General features: G+C 42.1%; 1 protein-coding gene across 2 annotated transcripts; it reads right to left on the reverse strand.

Annotated features, from left to right (window-relative positions):
* Positions 1-349: 349 nt before the first annotated feature.
* Positions 350-19,922, reverse strand: CFAP36 (cilia and flagella associated protein 36). 2 transcript variants are annotated; one of them, XR_014218176.1, is made up of 11 exons: positions 19,597-19,922; positions 15,244-15,308; positions 13,683-13,784; positions 12,247-12,361; positions 11,172-11,259; positions 10,771-10,822; positions 8,652-8,760; positions 7,659-7,789; positions 2,683-2,844; positions 1,018-1,191; positions 350-472 (listed from the first exon to the last, which is right to left on the reverse strand). XR_014218176.1 is itself a non-coding variant. In XM_082217857.1 (10 exons), the coding sequence occupies exons 1-10, from the start codon at positions 19,715-19,717 to the stop codon at positions 1,105-1,107; spliced, it is 1,032 nt and encodes a 343-aa protein (XP_082073983.1). In that variant the 5' UTR covers positions 19,718-19,922; the 3' UTR covers positions 350-1,104. The 2 variants fall into 2 exon arrangements, 1 of the variants encoding a protein (XP_082073983.1); XM_082217857.1 differs by having other exon boundaries at positions 350-1,191.
* Positions 19,923-20,502: the final 580 nt, after the last annotated feature.

Raw genomic sequence — 20,502 nt, forward strand, 5'->3', positions numbered from 1 at the left:
CATTTGGTCTCTCATCTTCCATCCATTTTCAAAGACTGTTGAGAGCTTTAAGAACACATGCAGGCCCTGCCCCACAAGTCACTTCTATAGCAACAATCAGTGTTTTTTTAAATAGTTTAATGACATGGAAAGTTAGGAGCGTTCGAATATTGGCTGACAAATACTGTGCAAGATGAAGCTCCTCCCTTTCGAGTTACACAATCTGCCTCAGGTGCTTTCTTCCCCCCTTCCACCTCCCTTCCCGCTTGTTATGGTGGGTCGCTTTTTGCAACAGGACAGCCCACATTTCAAATGCCTGGGGCCCTTCAACTGATTTTTTTCCAAGAAAAAGATTACATCTGCCAACATGTCTCAGTTAAATACTATTTTAATAAAAAGTTACATGAAATGTGGATGAGCTGTGTTTCTTACTGTGTTGGAAATTTGTAGACGGTAGCCTTCTGGTGTCGGAAGCGCTGGGAGAGGGATTGTTCTGAATAAAGCACAAATAATAATGAATGGGTTCACTTAAAATATATGAAAATATATTAGCTTATTCTGTTTCTTCAGCCTGCTTCAAACATTACACAGCATAGTTATACGTAGGCAAATTTACAGTGTGCTACTTCTGCCCTGTAATTTGCAAGGTTGCCAAACATCCGTCTCACAAGGCAATCTTGTGAGAAGGAAGGAACACTTGGAGCTCTATACAGTTGATTTTAAACTTGACACTTCTACATTCATCTGTATATAAAATCAAAACAAGTTTAAACCTTTTAATGTCAGTCTACCAATGTACTTTTGACAAAAGAACCGACAAATATTAAACCAAGCAAAGGAATTACAGTGTTCACATTCAGCAATGCGTATTGGAATCGTAAGAATCTAAACTGCTGGATGCTTAATACTTTGGAATGACCAAGCCTACCTTTAAAAAAAAAGTAAAATAAATCATTACTTTTATCTAATTTAAGTCTATTTTTAAAAAAAACAAGAAAAAAGTTAATGTTTAATATAGAAAATCAAATTAATGCATACAATGTTTGTGAGCAAAGAATTCAGTTCATGGTTAAATATACTAAACAGTCATTCTTGTCCCCAACTCCTAGAAGCAGCTTCTCTGAACTATCGCTTATTAATAACTTCTTCTTTAAGTTTTGCTGCAAGGATTCTTTTCTTTAACAACCTTTGCTCCTCTTCTTCTGTCATTCCCTAAGGAAAAAAAATGGGAAATTTTAAACTGCAATATCCTTTGCTAAGTTACACAGTACTATGCATTTCTATACAGACATACTTCCAATTTAATGTAACTTTGTCTCCGTTAAAGTGCATAAGATTTTAGCCCTTCAAGTATGGAAGAATAATTTTGTATAACACATTGTAGGTTCAGCAGTTTGTAAGGCAAACGTGTTACGGAGCTCTTTTCAGTGTTACATTTAAGAGAGACCTGGTAAGGAACAGGTGAAGCAAGTGTACTTGCTTTAACTGTGCAAATGCACTCCTGACCAACGCAGAGACCTGGACATCCATGCTGGGGGCTGAGTCTAGGAGCACACCCAAACTGTGACCCTGTACCTTCTGAATAGCTATTCCCTGTTCTGCCTTCTGACTGACCAAGAGCACGTCTCTCTTGCCTAGATTAAGTCTCAATGTGTTTACCTTCATCCAGTCTATTACTGAGGACAGACATGGGCGTAGATCCTTGGACGTTGGTGGAAAGAAATGCCTGGGTGTCATCAGCATACTGTTGACACATAACCCCAGAACGCCCAACAGCCTCTCCCAACGTTTTCAAGTAAATGTCAAACAGCACGTGGGACAGAAGAGAAACCTGAGGGACCCCCAAGGCATCAAACAGGAGTCCTCTTCAACCACATTCTGGATTCAGCTCTCCAAAAGGGAGAAAGAGTCCATGTAAAACAGTGCCTCAAGTCCCATTCCAGCAAGGCAGCCCAAACGGATGCCATGGTCAACGGTATCGAAAGCCGCTGAGAGGTCCAGCAGAACCAACAGGGACACATGCCATATGTGGGATAGTCCTGCCCTAGCTAATAGTTGTCATCAGGATTGCTGCAAGAATGTGAAGCAGTCTGAACACATGAACGTTATCTCACTTCTCCTAGTTTACAATGCAGTCCTGAGCATGTCTACTCTAAAGTAAGTCTCACTAAGTTCGATAGGGCTTACTCTAAAGTAACTGCATAGAGGAGTGTAGCATAGTTTATGACACTTTTATAGGCAAATTAAAAGTTCATGCTATTACATGTGTGCATGTGTTGGGCTAGTCACACATGCAAGTGTGAATCAGCACACTGACCCTAGAGTGTACACTCTAGGTTTAGTGGCATATTAAATAGATGCAAGTGGCCCAGCTCTTTTTTCCTTTTCGTGCATCAACTCTCTACTATTCAAGTATTACTGTAAGGATGTTTAGCATGTCTGTTTACTGTCGTTGCTTTCTTAGCTCCCATTTCAACTCTGTTAGGAATTGTGGAAACAGGCTTTTGGTTGCATATCCTTAACGAGATGAGGAACTAAGCACAGACCTACTCTGAATACTGAGCAGTTGTGCTAGGATGCAGCCCTGCCCTCTGCCCACTCCACTACTAAACAGTGCTATTCAAAGCATCAGTTTGGAACTGCACATAGCCCTGCATTTCTCCAATGCAGACTGGCTGGTTAGAACATTCTCTCCTCTCTTACCTCCTTAGAAGGTAACAGCTCTTCTTTCTGCTCTGTACTTTGTGGTGGTGGCGGCGGCATATTAGTTTTGGACTCCTTCTTCAAAGCCATCAATGCATCTCGTTTCTGCTTTAGATAGTCTTCACGCTCCCTGAGCTCTTGTGCTCCAAGTTCTGATAGTTTCTGGTAAGTAGAATATAAAAGGCAGATTTATTGCATAGTTTCTGTAATGTATTTTTTATCCAATTAGATATTTGTGAATAAAACTATATATAGTCCCAACATAATAGAAAAACAAAAGAGATTAAGGACAAGCATGCTTGTTTACAATGTACCGTATCATATCAACCGGGGGGCCACCAGGTGGCGCGTTGAAAGATGGCCGCCAATAACATCTCTCTGACCCATACGAGGTACTAAGGGGCTGCTATGGGAAGTATGCAGCCTTCCTTTTGCTCCCCCAGGATGTGGGGGAGTGCTGTCCTGCCAGCGGTGTTCACAATGCACCCCCTGAAACGAGTGATGGGGGTGCCGAACACTTGGCAAAAGGCCCTCGGTGAAGTCAGCTCTTCCTGAAGCCGATTCCAATCAGCGCGTGCTGGTTGCTGCAGCTTGGAATTATAATTGGAAACATACGATTGGAAAGGAAGCTGAAAGCACATACATCAAGTAAAGCTCGACCGATACGGCTGCTGATTTATGGACCTCTGCGACCAGGAGTGACGGACAGATAAGTAAATCTTCTGATGAACTACCATAAGGAGACTGTATGTTTGGAACGAAGGGGGGGGGTGGAGGAAAAAACTTTTTTTCTGCATGATGTGACATTAATAACCCTTCACCCCAGAAAGAAATAAGATTGTCGCGTTTCTATGAACCACAGGCAGGATTTTAAGAACTATGTGGGAGGAAAGAAGACTGGAGAACGGTGAGAAAAGAGGAATTTTTTAATGACGCAGTTAAAAAATGGCGTCTCGCCAGGACAGGTCTGCCGGAGGAAGAAAGACTGGGGGAGGAGAATCAGGATTGTTTGATGAGAAGGAATGCTGGAATGGTAGTTTGACCTGACAGAACCCCCAGACTCATTTGATTCATTCGGTAAGCCTGAGAAAAATAAAGGACAGATCGGAGATTAATTTTGTTTATGGAAGCGTTGTACGGAGGCTGTCCCGGATCGATATGATTTTTGGAAGAGTATAAAACCCACATAGAATGCCAGCTTTCAACCTGCTTGTGAAAATCATCAGAGATCGCAAAGAAAGGAATTTATGATAACAACAACAAGAGAAAGGAAGTAATAAAGCTCTATCCGGATCAAACTGGACAGAACTGTTTAATTAATGCAGTAAGAAACGTGATGCTGTTTTGGACTCGAGCTGAGCTTGATGTATGGGTACCCCCAACAAAATTTAAAATTTGGCTGTATAATTTGGAATCAATGTGATATGGATAATGTGATGTGATTGGCCTGTTAATAAAAATTATTTTTTTAAAAAAAATACAATGTACCGTATTTTTCACTCTATAAGACACACTTTTTCCCTCCTAAAAAGTAAGGGAAATTCACTTAAGGAGCGAATGCAGGCTGCGCAGCTATCCCAGAAGCCAGAACAGAAAGAGGGATTGCTGCGCAGCAATCCCTCTTGCTGTTCTGGCTTTTGGGATAGCCACGCGAAGCCTCTTCAGGGCAGGGGGAGTGTTCCTCCTGCTGCCCTGAAGAGGCTTTGTGTTGCTTTCACTGAAGCCAGAACAGAGTATTTTTTTTCTTGTTTTCCTCCTCCAAAAATTAGGTGTGTCTTATGGAGCGAAAAATATGGTGTTTGTTACAAGTAGTAATTTGATGCTACCCCGCTCCAAAAAAAGGATTCCACCAGGGGCCTTGCACTTTAATTGCTGCTGTGTTTCAGTAGCCTTTAAGCAAGTAGAAAGGGAGGTCTGGAGCAAGCCACAGGCAGAAAGAGAACATCAAGCACTCTGGATTGATTTAGTCTAAGCTAAAGAAGAACTGACGCAGGTGGCGCTGTGGGTGAAACCACAGAGCCTAGGGCTTGCCGATCAGAAGCTCAGCGGTTCAAATCCCTGCGACAGGGTGAGCTCCGGTTGCTCGGTCCCTGCTCCTGCCAACCTAGCAGTTCAAAAGCACGAAGTGCAAGTAGATAAATAGGTACCGCACCGGTGGGAAGGTAAACGGCGTTTCTGTGCGCTACTCTCGGCCAGTAAAGCGAAATGAGCGCCGCAACCCTACATCCAACGCAGTGGATGTAGCCTACCTTGATTTCAGCAAGGCATTTGACAAGGTGCCCCATGATATTCTTGTAAAGAAGCTGGTAAAATGCGGTCTTGACTATGCTACCACTCAGTGGATTTGTAACTGGCTGGCTGACCGAACCCAAAGGGTGCTCATCAATGGTTCCTCATCATCATGGAAAAGAGTGACTAGTGGGGTGCCACAGGGTTCTGTCTTGGGCCCGGTCTTATTCAACATCTTTATCAACGACTTGGATGATGGATTCAAGGGCATCCTGATCAAATTTGCAGATGACACCAAACTGGGAGGGGTGGCTAACACCCCAGAGGACAGGATCACACTTCAAAACGACCTTGACAGATTAGAGAACTGGGCAAAAATAAACAAGATGAATTTTAACAGGGAGAAATGTAAAGTATTGCACTTGGGCAAAAAAAATGAGAGGCACAAATACAAGATGGGGGACACCTGGCTTGAGAGCAGTACATGTGAAAAGGATCTAGGAGTCTTGGTTGACCACAAACTTGACATGAGCCAACAGTGTGACGCGGCAGCTAAAAAAGCCAATGCAATTCTGGGCTGCATCAATAGGAGTATAGCATCTAGATCAAGGGAAGTAATAGTGCCACTGTATTCTGCTCTGGTCAGACCACACCTGGAGTACTGTGTCCAGTTCTGGGCACCACAATTCAAGAAGTACACTGACAAACTGGAACGTGTCCAGAGGAGGGCAACCAAAATGGTCAAAGGCCTGGAAACGATGCCTTATGAGGAACGGCTAAGGGAGCTGGGCATGTTTAGCCTGGAGAAGAGGAGGTTAAGGGGTGATATGATAGCCATGTTCAAATATATAAAAGGATGTCACATAGAGGAGGGAGAAAGGTTTTTTTCTGCTGCTCCGGAGAAGCGGACACGGAGCAATGGATCCAAACTACAAGAAAGAAGATTCCACCTAAACATTAGGAAGAACTTCCTGACAGTAAGAGCTGTTCGACAGTGGAATTTGCTGCCAAGGAGTGTGGTGGAGTCTCCTACTTTGGAGGTCTTTAAGCAGAGGCTTGACAACCATATGTCAGGAGTGCTCTGATGGTGTTTCCTGCTTGGCAGGGGGTTGGACTCGATGGCCCTTGTGGTCTCTTCCAACTCTATGATTCTATGATTCTATGATTCTAACCCCAGAGTCGTCCACAACTGGACCTAATGGTCAGGGGTCCCTTTACCTTAGAGAAGAATTGAGGGAGCAGGTATCATTCGTTTTCTAATGTGGAACATTGTTAAGAACTATGGTAGCATCACTAGTGACATGCAAGCCACAATATTTTTTGCAGTGCACACGTTCACCGGTTTTGTACATTATGCAGAGCAGACTAAGGCTTGCTACCAGGTGTACAGTCAATTGGGAGTCACAGTTGGTCCTTGCTGCCTGATAAGTGTATCTGATGAGTAAGCATGCTTGACACACTTACACTTTACATGTTTAATGTACACCTAAAAAGAAAAAGTAGTACTTTCTTTTCTAAATTCTCCAAGGCATATAAAGGCTCACCTGGAAGGGATTTCATAATGAGCTTCTTTCAAATTAATACAAGAGGGAAAATGTATATACCAAATAGTCCCTAATCGTCTGCATACAGATACACTGGCAGACCTATCTTTAGTCAGAATATACTACTGAAGATACTATGTGTGAAAGGAGCAGGAAGACTGCAGGATATATTACATTTTCAAGACCTTCTGCAAAGATGCCATAAACACAGGAATGCATGATTGCTGGACTCAGATTTCCAGAAGTTACATTCTCTTTTAAAAGATATAAAACTGACATATGAACAACAGATGGCTTCTTAATTCAACTCAGCTGAACTGTTTAATTAGGTCTGCCCTATCCTGCCACGTGACCAACAACAGACCACATCATCAACACGCTTCTTACTCTCTTAAAAAGAGAATGAACAATGGAATTTAAATTCAATCTCTGAGTACATTTATTCTAAATCTACTTACAACTACATATTTTTTTCCTACAAAATTTAAGGTCAGTTTGTAGCATGTGCCCTTTTAAAAGTGTTGGGGCAGACAGTGTCTCATTAACATTTATGCTGACACATACTTTGTTGTGTATGGAGTTGTGTTTCATAATAAATCAAATTTCCTTAGAATGTCTGAATACCGCTGAAGTGTGTTGAAAGTCAAATATCTATATCTAAAAAACTAAAATCCTCCTCCTCCTCCATAAAAGTCTAGTTACCCATCCTACTCATTCCTTGTGATTGTGCTATTCATTTTTGCTTTCTACGCAGAGTTCCTTTTCCTTCTCATACTCTACTGACTTCCTGGCATCTGGGTTCTCCCATTAGCACATTTAAACTCCTGACAAAACTCTTCATTCTGACATTCTAACTGATTTTGCACAACAATTCCACTCTCCTTACCTTCTATCTTCCTAAGATTGTAACTCTGAAGATAGATATTTTTCTTGTTTTCATTTTATATATGGAACCTAGTTCTTGTGATGTTCAGTAAATGATATTCCAATGGTTCAAGCCAGAATTTCTCAACAGGGTGCGCCCCCAGATGATTTGAACTACAACTCCCATCATGCCTGAACACTAGGCACCAAGCTGGGGAACCCTGGATCACACTTTCTAAATATTTATACACAACTATACCATACAAAAAGTAATCCAAAATGACATACTAGCTACTAAATAATATTAGTTATCTTAAATGAAGTGAGCATTCAGCTTACACGTCCTTCAGTCCCCACTTGCTTTGCTACACATTCAGAGCCATTCCCTATGGTTTTCTTCCGACTCTCTTCCTTCAGTTTGGCAGAGGGCAGTTCCCGGGTAGGTAAGTGTTTGTGTTTTGCTTCTCGACCTAAATTTACATTGAAAGGAAATAATCCATCATACGTTCATCATACTGATACAAATCAAAGGTAAGGGATCTTTGTAGCTTGATGGATTTTAACCAAAGAGCAAGAATTTTAAAAACAATTCTTCATTTCCTAAAGGCTTCCCAAATACTAATATTTTATGGATTGTATTCCAACTAAGTCCACTACATTAAATGAGACTACTCTAACTTAACCATTTCCATTAACTTCACTAGGTCTTCTGAGCAGAAAGAACACACAAAATAAACACTGTGAAGTGCTTTACCCATCAAAAACAAAATACCAGGTTTTATTCAGTGTTCACTGTGTTTTTCATCTCCTTCAGTTCTGAATGTTTGAGATCTGTTCTCTGGTTTGTTACGTGAAGTGGGACCGAGCCTTAACAGGAAAGCAGGAGCAAGGTCTTCTGTTGAGACCTAGACATTTCCTGTCTGAGCTGCAGGGAGAGCTGCGTGGCCTGCTTGAAGACTCTTGACATCCATGAAGCAATACCATTTACAGTAAGAATAACTGTTTCTTCTCCCCATCCCAATTTCCTCTGGAGCATGTCAAGTGTTATTGCTCTTGGGATGAACTGACAGCTGGGTTTTGCTCATGCCTAGAGTCTGAACAATTGCTATAGCAGGTTTCCAAAGAGCCTCTGCTTTTCATTTTTCAAACATACAACACAAAGTTCAACTGAAGCATCAAAATTCTTCCCTCCCAGCATTCCTATTTAAATGTCAATTCCCATTTATTTATAATATTTTATGACCACCCAATCCAAAGTCCTGAGTGGTTCATAACAAGTTATGCTGTATATTTTTTCATCTCTGTATTTTAGATACTTGCAGATAATCATACCTGATGAATGTTTTGTAGTATGGTCAGCAGGCTCTTTAGTTCCTGCACTTTCACTCAGATGTCCTGGAGATTTGTGTGCACCATCAGATGATTTCTGTTTCTCATGTGACTATATATTTAAAGGGGGGGGGGAGATAATAGAACAGTATCAACTAATGCACTCAAGACACTAAAAACAAGTACAGTAAAAACCACATACAGCTTTTCACAGTCTTAGAGCTAATAAAACATGGCTTTTGACAAATGCTATTTATTTAACAAAATTATGCTCTCACAAATTAATTAGGTAAGTGTGCTTGATCTCAATTAAAACATGAGAAGTTGTGTGTGTTCTGCTATTGCTATACTTTAACCCAACTTTAAAATCATCCTTATGATCTTCTCCACTCATGTATGGGAAATGGATGGCGGCTAACAGATTGAGGTTGAATCTTGACAAGACAGAAGTACTGTTTTTGCGGGACAGGAGGGGGGGTTGTGGAGGACTCCCTGGTCCTGAATGGTGTAACTGTGCCCCTGAAGGACCAGGTGCGCAGCCTGGGAGTCATTCTGGACTCACAGCTGTCCATGGAGGCACAGGTCAATTCTGTGTCCAGGGCACCTGTTTATCAGCTCCACCTGGTATGCAGGCTGAGACCCTACTTGCCCGCAGACTGTCTCACCAGAGTGGTGCATGCTCTGGTTATCTCTCGCTTGGACTACTGCAATGCACTCTATGTGGAGCTACCTTTGAAGGTGACCCAAAAACTACAACTAATCCAGAATGCGGCAGCTAGACCGGTGACTGGGAGCGGCCGCCAAGACCATATAACACCGGTCTTGAAAAACCTACACAGGCTCCTAGTCCGTTTCCGAGCACAATTCAAAGTGTTGGTGCTGACCTTTAAAGCCCTAAACGGCCTCGGTCCAGTATACCTGAAGGAGCATCTCCTCCTCCATCATTCTGCCCGGACACTGAGGTCCAGCATTGAGGGCCTTCTGGCAGTTCCCTCACTGCGAGAAGCCAAGTTACAGGGAACCAGGCAGAGGGCCTTCTTGGTAGTGTCACCCACCCTGTGGAACGCCCTCCCACCAGATGTCAAAGAGAAATATAACTACCAAACTATTAGAAGACATCTGAAGGCAGCCCTGCTTAGGGAAGCTTTTAATGTTTAACAGGTTATTGTATTTTAGTTTTTTGTTGGACGCCGCTCAGAGAGGCTGGGGAAACCCAGCCAGATGGGGGGGGGGTATAAAGAATAAATTATTATTAAATTATTATTATTATAAGCTCCCCGCTTCAGTCTCCCCCGTCACACATATTCAAAAGACCTCTCAGAGAGTGAGGGGCCCTCTAGAAGCCACCACATAAGGCAGTATTGCTACTGTTATGCCAAAATAACTACCACTTCCTCTGTGCTTAAGAACTGATTTCTGGGAGGGGGCGCTCATATTCATGCATAGGTATTGCTGGCATATAAGCACCAGGAACACGCTAAAAAATATGAATGGAGAAAACAGCAACACTATTAGTTGCTGTTGCAACCTCTAAAGCGCATTCAAAGTGAGGCACATACAAGACAGGCGTTAATTCCACTCCAGATAAACACCCTTGAATGAGACACTAACTTTCCTAACCAATAGGACAAGGCTGTTCTCATGGCTCTTAATAGACATCCTGACAAATTGATCTCAGAATGCTGCGTGTCTTCCATATGGAATCTCCCCCCTCCCCCAAATGTTGTCTACCTTCGTCATCAGGGCCTGTAGATGATTAGCTATATTTTTTTCCACTGCAGCACCATCTATCACCTACTTTGTGATTCATTAAAAATAGTCTTTACTTCAGAATATTTTCTCACACCATCATCAGTCAGCTTCCTGAACGATTTGCTCAGTAGCGTGATAAAGGGACACTCATCATATCCATGTCATCAAGTTCACAAAAGAAAAAAGGGAAAAGAAATGAGAGTTGCAAAGAAAGCATATGTAGCAGGGATATGCTGGTAATTTTATTAAGCCACCAAAGCCTGATGGGAAGCACGTGTATTTGATGGAAGGCTGGATTTATAGAGCTATAATTAAATAATAACATCACTACATTCACAGAGTAGATTAATTCAATTGAACCTCAGCATACCTCATTGGTTCTTTTCCTTTCTTGCTCCAGATCATATTCTTCCTTTGACTTTCTGCAAAACAGAATAGGAGGGAACATGCAGTTCAACAGTTCAGTTATTTATCTGCTCACTCACAATGCAAGAACAACGAGCAGCCTCTCCTGACAGTCAAAATGTGCCCAATTTTGGGGATCCCTCCTTTTCCCCTCAACCATTTATGTCCCAGCCCATGAAATTCAGGAGCTTCTCCCAACTCTCAGAACAGGTACTTGGGGGGCACAATTTGTTAGAGAAACAAATCAAAAAGTGTATCTGAAGAAGTGTGCATGCACACGAAAGCTCATACCAAGAACTAACTTAGTTGGTCTTTAAGGTGCTACTGGAAGGAATTTTTTATTTAAAACAAAAAGGCTCTTTTTACCTGAGAACCTCCCTTAATATTTTCATTTCCTCTTCTTCAATTTCAGTATATGCATCAGACCCATCTGTCAAACAATCAGGTAGCACACCTATTTAAAAAAGAAACAAAGAAAGAGGAGTAAAGGAGGATGACATCCAGTTTTCCACAAATGAATTACAAGCTGTTATCCGATTGTCAAAATGTGCACAGAAACTTGAACTTTTAGAAGTGATTATTTTTAGGTGATTTCCACAGGAATTATCTCCATATGTGTAAAATAAAAAAGACATTTGTTACAGAAAACTTGGAAGATTGTTAAAGAAAGAGAGAGATTGGAAACTCAAGCATCTGTAGCAACATCTTGAACTCTGTTTGAATCCCACATAACAAACCTAACAGACAATTTTACGGTTGGCTTAAAAGAAATATGAAACAGATAACAGAAAAACGGCATTTCAATTAATAGATATTGCTTCATACAAACTCAGTCAAGTAAGAGAACTATCCATCATTTAAGTCCTTCCCTGCCCCTCTTTTCCAAATGACTGAAAGCCCAGCTCCTTCAAGAATGGAGGAGAAAGGAAATTATGCACAGTAGATGCTTTTCAACTATCCCCAGCTGTCCTGTGGGATAACCAAGGTACAAATAACTTGGAAAAAGCAGAGTATGTAATTCAGCTCCCCTCTCATTTTGGGCTGCTCATTTGAGCATTGACTGCAGCAACAGGAAGGAGGAGAACAAGAAAAACCCAGAAAGAGCTCACCTTAGTCCCTTCACTGGGCAGTAAATGACAGATCCTTCTAGCCTATCTTCTTCCTCTGATTATCTTCCTGCCTTCACACTTTCCCTTCTCTGCTCCTCATTGCCTTTTCAAAATATTTTTTCTTTTTGCCCTCTTAGCCTTCAGTATTTTGCCCCTTTAATGCCATTCTTTCAACTCCCTTGCTGTTGTGTCTCATGCCCCTTTTGACCACTTACCCATGCCTTACTTAGCCCGCTGAAGCCCTCTGCCTCAGAAAAACCTGAAGCCACCCCTGGTCTCAGCAAATGAAGAGATGAAATGGGAAGACAAGTTTCTCATTGGCCGCTACTCACCATTTCTTTCCTGAATTATTCTTATGGCTTGCAGTTGCATTTCAATATTTTTCTGGACCATCATCTCTTTAAACAACCTGAAATCTTCAGCTGCCAATACTGGCTGCAAGATGGCCTGTGTGAGAAAAGATGTTTTATAATAATTTAATATTTATATCCCGCTCATTTGTTTAAATCTTACAGTGCAAACAAATTTGCAGTCTGATCATTTTTTTAAAAAAGGCTCAAGTCCCACATTACTGCACTAGTTTAAATTTAGGGAGGAAAGTACTGAAAAAGTTATTGTACCACCACCTACACAGCTTTATAGCTTTCCTCCTATACCACCTTACATAGGAGTAAACCCCACAGAATCAGTGAAAGTTACTTCTGATAAGATATTAAGACAGGACTGCATTGTCCTTTACCCAAGTATTCCTACAAATCAAGACTACAAGCATACTTCATGTTGCGTCCGCTTCAAACTGCATTTTGTCGGGTTGTGGACTGCCAAAACCTGGAAGTACCGGAATGGGCAGTTGCGCATACGCAGAAGCGCTAAATCGCACTTTGTGCATGCACAGAAGCACTGAATCGTAGACGCGGGTTGCAAACGCTGCGGGTTGCGAATGTGCATCCCGCACAAATCACATTCGCAACCTGAGTGTCCACTGTGTATATAATATTGGAATACGGGAAATCATCTAGTCTCTCTCATGGGAAGGTATGCAAATACCTGTTTCCAGGGGGTTACAATAATGAACATTTATATCAGAACTAGGGAATCTCTGGCTCTCCAGGCCTCTCTATTCAGCCTCCCTCCAACTGGCAGCCTGAGGCACAGCCATAGCTTGCTCTTACTGCATCAATACTTACTGCATGTGCTCATATGTGCCTGCAGAAACACTTAGTTTTTGCAACTGTCCTAGATAGTAAGATGTATTTTTAATTAGTATATTGTTTAATTGTGCTGCATGTTCATATCAATATAATGTGCAACACTGAGTGCGCATCCTGAGTAAGCAGGTAGTGCAGCTACAAAACCAGAAACTGGCAATAACACGCCAGCACCCCTTGCACCTGATCCTATGTGCTTTTTCACCACTGCCATGGAACCAAACCACAGGCAACTTGCTAAGACACTTTCATCATTAGTATTCCACTAGTTCACTTTTTTCTCAGCTTCTGGGTGAAAGTTGAGTGACAAGGGCTGCAGTCTTAAACATATTGTTAAACATGAGCTCCGTTACCTTCAATGCTCATTCTTTTTAGCCCATTGACTTTTAATTTGTGAGGTTTTATATATACAAAGCATGCATTCTGTTAAACTGAAACATCACTGTGTGTGTTTGACACAGGAGGGTTGTTGCTTTTTAATACAAATGAAAATATATACAAAGGGAACACAATCACCTATCTCCAGGATTGTTTTTTAACTTTGCTAAAAGAAAATTTACCTGTGAGGTACGAGTCTTGGCAAGAGGAGACATACAAGCTTCCTGGAATTTGTCTTCATTGATTCCAACTTCTTTAAGGTAACTGTCTAACAGCTTTTCAACCTGCAAAAAATGGATGGCGGAAAAGATTATTCCACAATTCTCTATAGCCTTGAACCTTACCCCATTCCTTTAAACTGGGATATACATATTTATTTGTTTATTTATAATAAATAATGCAAGTCATTGTACATAAGTTAGTTTACTTTGTTTGCTGCTGCCAGGTTTCCCTATTTCTCTTAATTTATATAGCAGCATATATGTGCATGATGTTATACAAAATGCAGGAGTACATCCCTGGAATTTGAGATTTGCAATCAAAAAAGGGAAAACAACAGTGGAAGAGGAGAGAAAGGAAAGTGGAAGGAATTAGGGAAATAATATGTGATGATTTCAGTTGCACTTGCTTAGGCTTAGCTACAATACAGAATAGGAACTATGGGGGTTGTGCCCAAAGATTTAATGAAAAGGTGGGTTTTGAGGAGGAATCTGAATGAAGAGATATGGAAATGCAGAGGGGGCAGTTCAAGGCCTAGGGATCAATAATGCAGAAATAATGGAGGCCTTTGGAGAATACCCAGACAGTTAAGGGGTGGTGGTGCTGTATAAGCAATCATAGACAGTAATGCATTGGGATGTAAGTGGAGAGAAGGGGGACTAGGCCAAAAAATTGCTCAGGTGGATAGTTATCACTGTGCATTACTAAGACACAGATGAGGACTTAATATCACAAACAGGCTGTTCATATCATGGTTTATGTCTGCGTAATTCGCTTACTAGTTTTCCCACATTCCATTTCTTCAGTTACAGACATTAGTTGCTCTCAGCCATTTGCCACCCACTAGTGAGCCTGGCAGAATGTTCTCTTGTGCTGTCTTTTTCTTGTTGCTCCCCCCGTCACTCCTCTCCAACCCTCCACTAATTTTTCCCAGTTTAGGTACATATGCAAGTACAACTGCTGCTAATATTCTTGCTGTGATGGGAACACAACAAATATAAATAATTCTAAGTGATCTGAAACAGCAGGACTTGGATGTGCCAGGTTATGCTATAATTCAAGACAAAGTACAACAGGAGCTCACGCCTAACATCTTATTTTCAGACTCAATCACAAGAGCAATGAGCCATATATTTATTCTTTAGAAAGAAAAGAATGGCTATAGAAATGATTGACTGAATGGGATGAAAGCAGGAAAAACGATGCAGGCAGTTGCTTTTGATTGCAGTCATACAACCACAGCAATATCAAGTTCTGGCTTTAAAGGCTCAGCACAAAATAAAAGGATACAGTTTCTTCAATCTAGAGCATCTGCAACAAACTAGGACAATGATAACTAAGCACAATGCAAAGACTCAAAGTTGGCAGAACAATAGCTCTTTTACATTAAACCATTAGTCAGCTAATTTTCAAAAAAAGTAATACTCATAGGAATATATAAGTTGACAGAAGTGGTGCAGAAACCATTCCTGTTTCAATAGCACATTTTTCTTAAAAAATGAAAATTAAACAACCACTACTCACCAGAGCTTTATATTCCTGATGAATCTCAGTGTAAGACAGCTTGCTTTCTTCTTCTTCATCAAAAACTAAGGAGACAAGTTTTACTTTTTTAAAAATGTGAATTCTCAAAAAAAGTTTCCAAAATAATCTGCAACTAGAAACCTTTTCAAATGACATTCCTAGTACAGTGGTACCTCAGGTTACAGACTCCGCTAACCCAGAAATAGTGCTTCAGGTTAAGAACTTTGCTTCAGGATGAGAACAGAAATCATGCTCTGGCAGCCCGGAACAAATTAAGTACTTAACCCGAGGTACCACTATATAGTGAAATTTATCTAAATAAAAAGGTAAGACCATCCATAACATTAGATGGCCAATCCAGCAGGTAATTGTGTCTCACTTCCAGATTTATTACATCCTCCATGATACACCCACCCCTCTGCATTCTTCTCTTCTACTGGCATATAACACCTCTGCCCACTCAGCCCCTCAAGCTACTTTTTTTTGCCTTATTCTTACTTATACCTACTAGTGGTATGTATTAACCACAAGATTCCCTTTGGGCCCAAGTTCAGCATTTCTAAACACATTCCAACTCAGTCCAAGGTGCTTCATGGGCTGCCAATTCAACTCAGGGTCCACCTAAGCCTTCCACCTCCCCCACCTTTCCATTTGCTATTGGGAATTGTTTTTATGGCTATAACTCCCCCCCCCCACCCCTTTAACAGACCTGGATGGAGCTTGCAGGCATTCACACCCCCTCCACAGTGAGGAAAGCCTGCCAAAACCAAATGGTTTTGTGCTGGACACCTTTGAAAGTTTGATATCTGTAACTTCTTTCTATTGCTGTGGAACTGGGCAAGGTTGCTCAATTCTGAGGGCACAAATCAGATTTCACATGAATAGCTGCAGTGGTTTCCCTGCAAGGACAACCAGCACAGGTTGAGTGTAAGTAACAAGAGGAAATGTGTAATCTCCCCTGGTGTTTTGTGTCCAGATGTTCTGCAAACTGAGAGTAAGAAACAGACCAAATTGTGGACAGACAGGTCCAATGGCCTTTGCGCTAGGTTTCTTTAAAATTGATTTTCAGGTGGGAAGAACTAGAAGAGATTTGATTTCCAAGTACAATTATTCCTTACAAGCTTGACCTGTCAGTCAAAGCAGAGCTTTCCCTCTTCCCACTCTGATGTTTGATCTCCCTCTTCCAACCCACCCTGGCATTACGGCAAGCCTAGAGACATTACTGTCGCTTTTAGCAAATGCTTGTCTACAACATTTTTTGAAGGTCTGGATTGCTTATGCATCACACAATGTTTCAGGGCACCCCACTTCAAATGATGCTACCTTGTACACATCCTACTTTGCTTCTGACAAGCCAAAAATCCCTCCACAGTAACAACTTTGCCTTGGGATTCAGCTGAATCTGGACACCCCTACTCCTAACCCCTATACTTCCAGCAAATTATATCTATTCCAAGCATCCTCAGCAATGAAATCCATAAGTCTACCCTTCTTTTCAGCAATCCAGGTAGGATCTTGATGCACAATTTAAGTTTCACTCAAAATGTACACAAAGAAACTAGAACACTGTTTCAAGCAGCGGCCCTAGGCAACAATATACTTCAGTTTAACAGCACTTGATATAAGATAGCTGTCTGTATGGACAATAGAGTAATACAGTAACAATATAATAATCTACAAAAAATGCAGAAGAGCTCTGATGAAAATTCAGCTAACTTCTATGACACTGAGAATAAGCAAATCATTCCAAAAACAAAGTGGTTGTTAACGGAGGCCTAACAAAGATTCAGTTTCATCTTGCCTGCAGGAAAGACATACAGTCGTACCTTGGAAGTCGAACGGAATCTGTTCCAGAAGTCCGTTCCAAAACGTTCCAAAACAAAATCATGGCATCTGATTGGCTGCAGGAAATTCCTGCAGCCAATCAGAAGCCATGGAAGCCTTACTGGACATTTGGGTTCCAAAAGAACATTCGCAAACCGGGAGCCAGAACATCCGAGTTCCAGGGCGTTTGGGATCCAAGGTACGGCTGTACTTCAAATGGAATAACTGAGAAGTATTTTGAGGCAGTTCAAAATGTTTCCAGCTAACAAAAAAAACAACCCAAAGAAGTAAATGCTTCCTTCTGTTCCCCATTGATCTTCAGTGAGCCATCTGCTAAACAGTTGTGAGGTTATAGAGCTCCCCTTTCCCCCCTAAGAATCCAACAAAAATAAGATGACTAACTAGATTTCGGAAGGGTGTCCACTAACTGCATGCTATATATTTGGAACCAGCTGATCCCTATTGAACTTAGACAAGGCTGAAAACTTACTTCTCTGAAGTTTGATGTAGCTATTTTACACTGTATACACTATTTGTATATTTTGATGTGTTTAAGATCTGCTTTTAAATTGCTATGTATATATTTAGTGCTAATATATTAAGCTTTCTGGCATACACAACTTCAGAAACATTTATTGGGAAGCAATTTAAATATTTTAAAATAACTAAATTATCTATCAAATTGCATCTCATTGTATGTAGGTGAGTGACCCCAATACAGGCTCAAGCTTTATCAATGTAGCTGCAGAATTTTTTTAATGGGGAAACCTTTCTGAAATTAAGAGCCAGCAACTCACATTTTAACAAGGATGAACAATCTTAAAAACCTTTATTTTACAAAATAAATCACCCCAATCCTGTGTTCAACAGTGGAATTTGCTGCCAAGGAGTGTGGTGGAGTCTCCTACTTTGGAGGTCTTTAAGCAGAGGCTTGACAACCATATGTCAGGAGTGCTCTGATGGTGTTTCCTGCTTGGCAGGGGGTTGGACTCAATGGCCCTTGTGGTCTATTCCAACTCTATGATTCTATGCTTAAAAATGTCATGAACAGCTTCAGAACATGAATGAAAATGCAAGAAATGGCAAACATACATGCACATTCCAAACTCGTGTTCAGTTAATACCCATACTCCTTGATCCAGCAAAGCAATAAACACATGGACAACCTGTTTACATACGCAGATGTCTTAAACTGGATTTGTCCAAGTGTGTTTAAATTTGCTCTTCAAACAAAATACCTCAGGAAACTTTTAAAGGGCTGCATAAACACTTCTTCCTCCATATTTATAAATAAAAATAATAAAATCCTGGATTCCAAACATTCCCTTTCTTGCCCACTTCACAAAATTCACATCCTCTAGTCTAGCTAGTATCTGCCTCCAGCTTTTCTAGGAATGTTCCAACCAGAATAGAGTCAACAACAGTAAGCTATCTCCTACCAAAAGAATTAAGAGTCATAAAAAGTATCTGCCTCAGCAAAATGCAATAGTGACTCAGTGCAAAAGCTATTAAAAACTGTAAGGTACATGGACAGAGAAGCTCAAAATGAAAAGGTTCTGGGAGATTTGACAGCTCTGTAATTCTGATGTCATATAACCACCTTCATAGCAACTTCACTGAATTCTGTGTGATTCTCTACTTAAGGGATTTTAGGACCTCCTTGGAAACACCAGAAATCTACAAAATAACCAATATGTGCACAATCCAGTCCAAAATAAAGGCGCTTCCCCCCCTTTTTTTTACACCCCAACAGAAACATTACTTGGAGTTTTTTGTTCCAACGGGTTTGACACATGCACTTAATTATGCTTTTGGAGGGGGCACAACCGCAAGCGTGCTACGACGATGGGAATTGTATTTTTACGTCTCAGCATATAGCCAATTACAGATAGGTAGCCGTGTTGGTCTGCCATAGTCAAAATAAAAAAAATCCTTCCAGTAGCACCTAGTTGGTCTTTAAGGTGCTACTGGAAGGAATTTTTTTATTTTGCATATAGCCAATGGGCATCCCAATGAAGTATGAGCACGAATCACACAACTACGAAGCGAAAGACTGTTACCTGCATCAGGCCAGAAGAAAAAAATCTACAATGTCCAGATTTTTGATTTTTTTAAAAAAACATCCCTTCTGGTCAGCATCCCTAAGAGGGTTTGGCACTTGCACTATCCGGAGAGGATTTCACTTTTACGCGCTTTGAAAGGATTTCGTTTCTAAGCGCCCTTGAGAACTGAATCAGCCCCAATTAAATAATAATAAGGACGATCATTCCCGCAGCCTCCCTTGGTCCCCAAGTGCCACTGGGCCTCTTTACATACATTTCCGAGGGGAAGGGGGGGGGACACAAAAACAGATTTTTAAAACCGGGGAGGGCGAAGACTGCAGGGGGATTCCCCTCAGGGGAGTGGGGGAGAAAGGTTGTGAGGGAAGGATACGCTATTTCTTCTTTCCTTATATCCCGCCTTTCCTAATGGGAGGTGGTTCTCGAGCCGCCCGCCCTCAGAGCCGCCCGCCCCCCGGTCGCTTCTCACCCTCGCACTTGTGCTCCACGAACTCCACGATGGGGATGGACCAGGCGGGGCTGCGGAGGAAGCCGGCGATGCTGTCTACCACCCACTCCACCTCCGCCTCCGCCTCCCCCTCGGCCGCCATCTCATCTCCCCTCCCCTCTCTCCCTCACAGGCTCCCTCACGAAACACGGGTGCGCGCCCGCGCGCGCGCGCGGCCTTCGAGGGGCGGGCGGGAAAAAGAAGGCGAAGGGGAAAAGGCGGGCGGGCGGGAGAAAGAAAGAAAGAACCGTAAGGGCCTCACGCAAGGCGGCGGTTAGGCGGGGGGGGGGGGAGTTCGGTTCCCGTCACTATGGCAACCGCCGTCAGCGGGGAAGAGGAGGGAAAGGAAGCGCGAGCGCACGTATTGTTACGCACGCACGCGTGCGCGCGGCTGCGGCGACGCTACCCCCGCCCTCCTAAGGAGCGTGCCAGTCACGCGCTCTCGCGCTCGTTCGCTTTCTCCGGCCGCGGTGACGCGAAGGCGCATGCGCGTCGCGTTCGAAGTGGGGCTTCGTGCTCCCCGTTATGTGTAAATCGAAAAACGTCAGTAGCCAACCGCCCGCTGCGGGGCGCGCGAGGTTCGCGAGCTCGCGGCAAATGCTGCTGAGGGGTATTGGGCGGCGGGGGGGGGGGGGGAGAGAGCCTGCCCATATTGCTTCGTTCGTGTATATATGCTGCTAATATATAAAGGAAATTAAGAACTAAAGCTCCCTAAGCGGCACCTTTCCATCCTCGCAACGACTTTACTCGGCAAATAGTGGTTTATGGAACCCATTAGCACACACAAAAACCACACCCCTCAAATTATGGGAATACAGTACAGTACATCAGTCAGGGCATGGACGAATTAGGGAAATCAGTCAGTTTTATTGCACATAGCCAAAGGCT

This window comes from Podarcis vaucheri (assembly GCF_965113315.1).
Source record: "Podarcis vaucheri genome assembly, chromosome: 3".
Classification (NCBI taxonomy): domain Eukaryota; kingdom Metazoa; phylum Chordata; class Lepidosauria; order Squamata; family Lacertidae; genus Podarcis; species Podarcis vaucheri.

Coding starts and splice junctions, on each gene's coding strand:
- CFAP36 (XM_082217857.1), bottom strand. CDS start 19,717: ATGGCGGCCGAGGGGGAGGCGGAGGCGGAGGTGGAGTGGGTGGTAGAC. Junction 8,761..10,770: donor AAAGGAAAAGAACCAATGAG/GTATGCTGAGGT, acceptor TTAAATATATAG/TCACATGAGAAACAGAAATC. Junction 7,790..8,651: donor TACTACAAAACATTCATCAG/GTATGATTATCT, acceptor ATGTAAATTTAG/GTCGAGAAGCAAAACACAAA.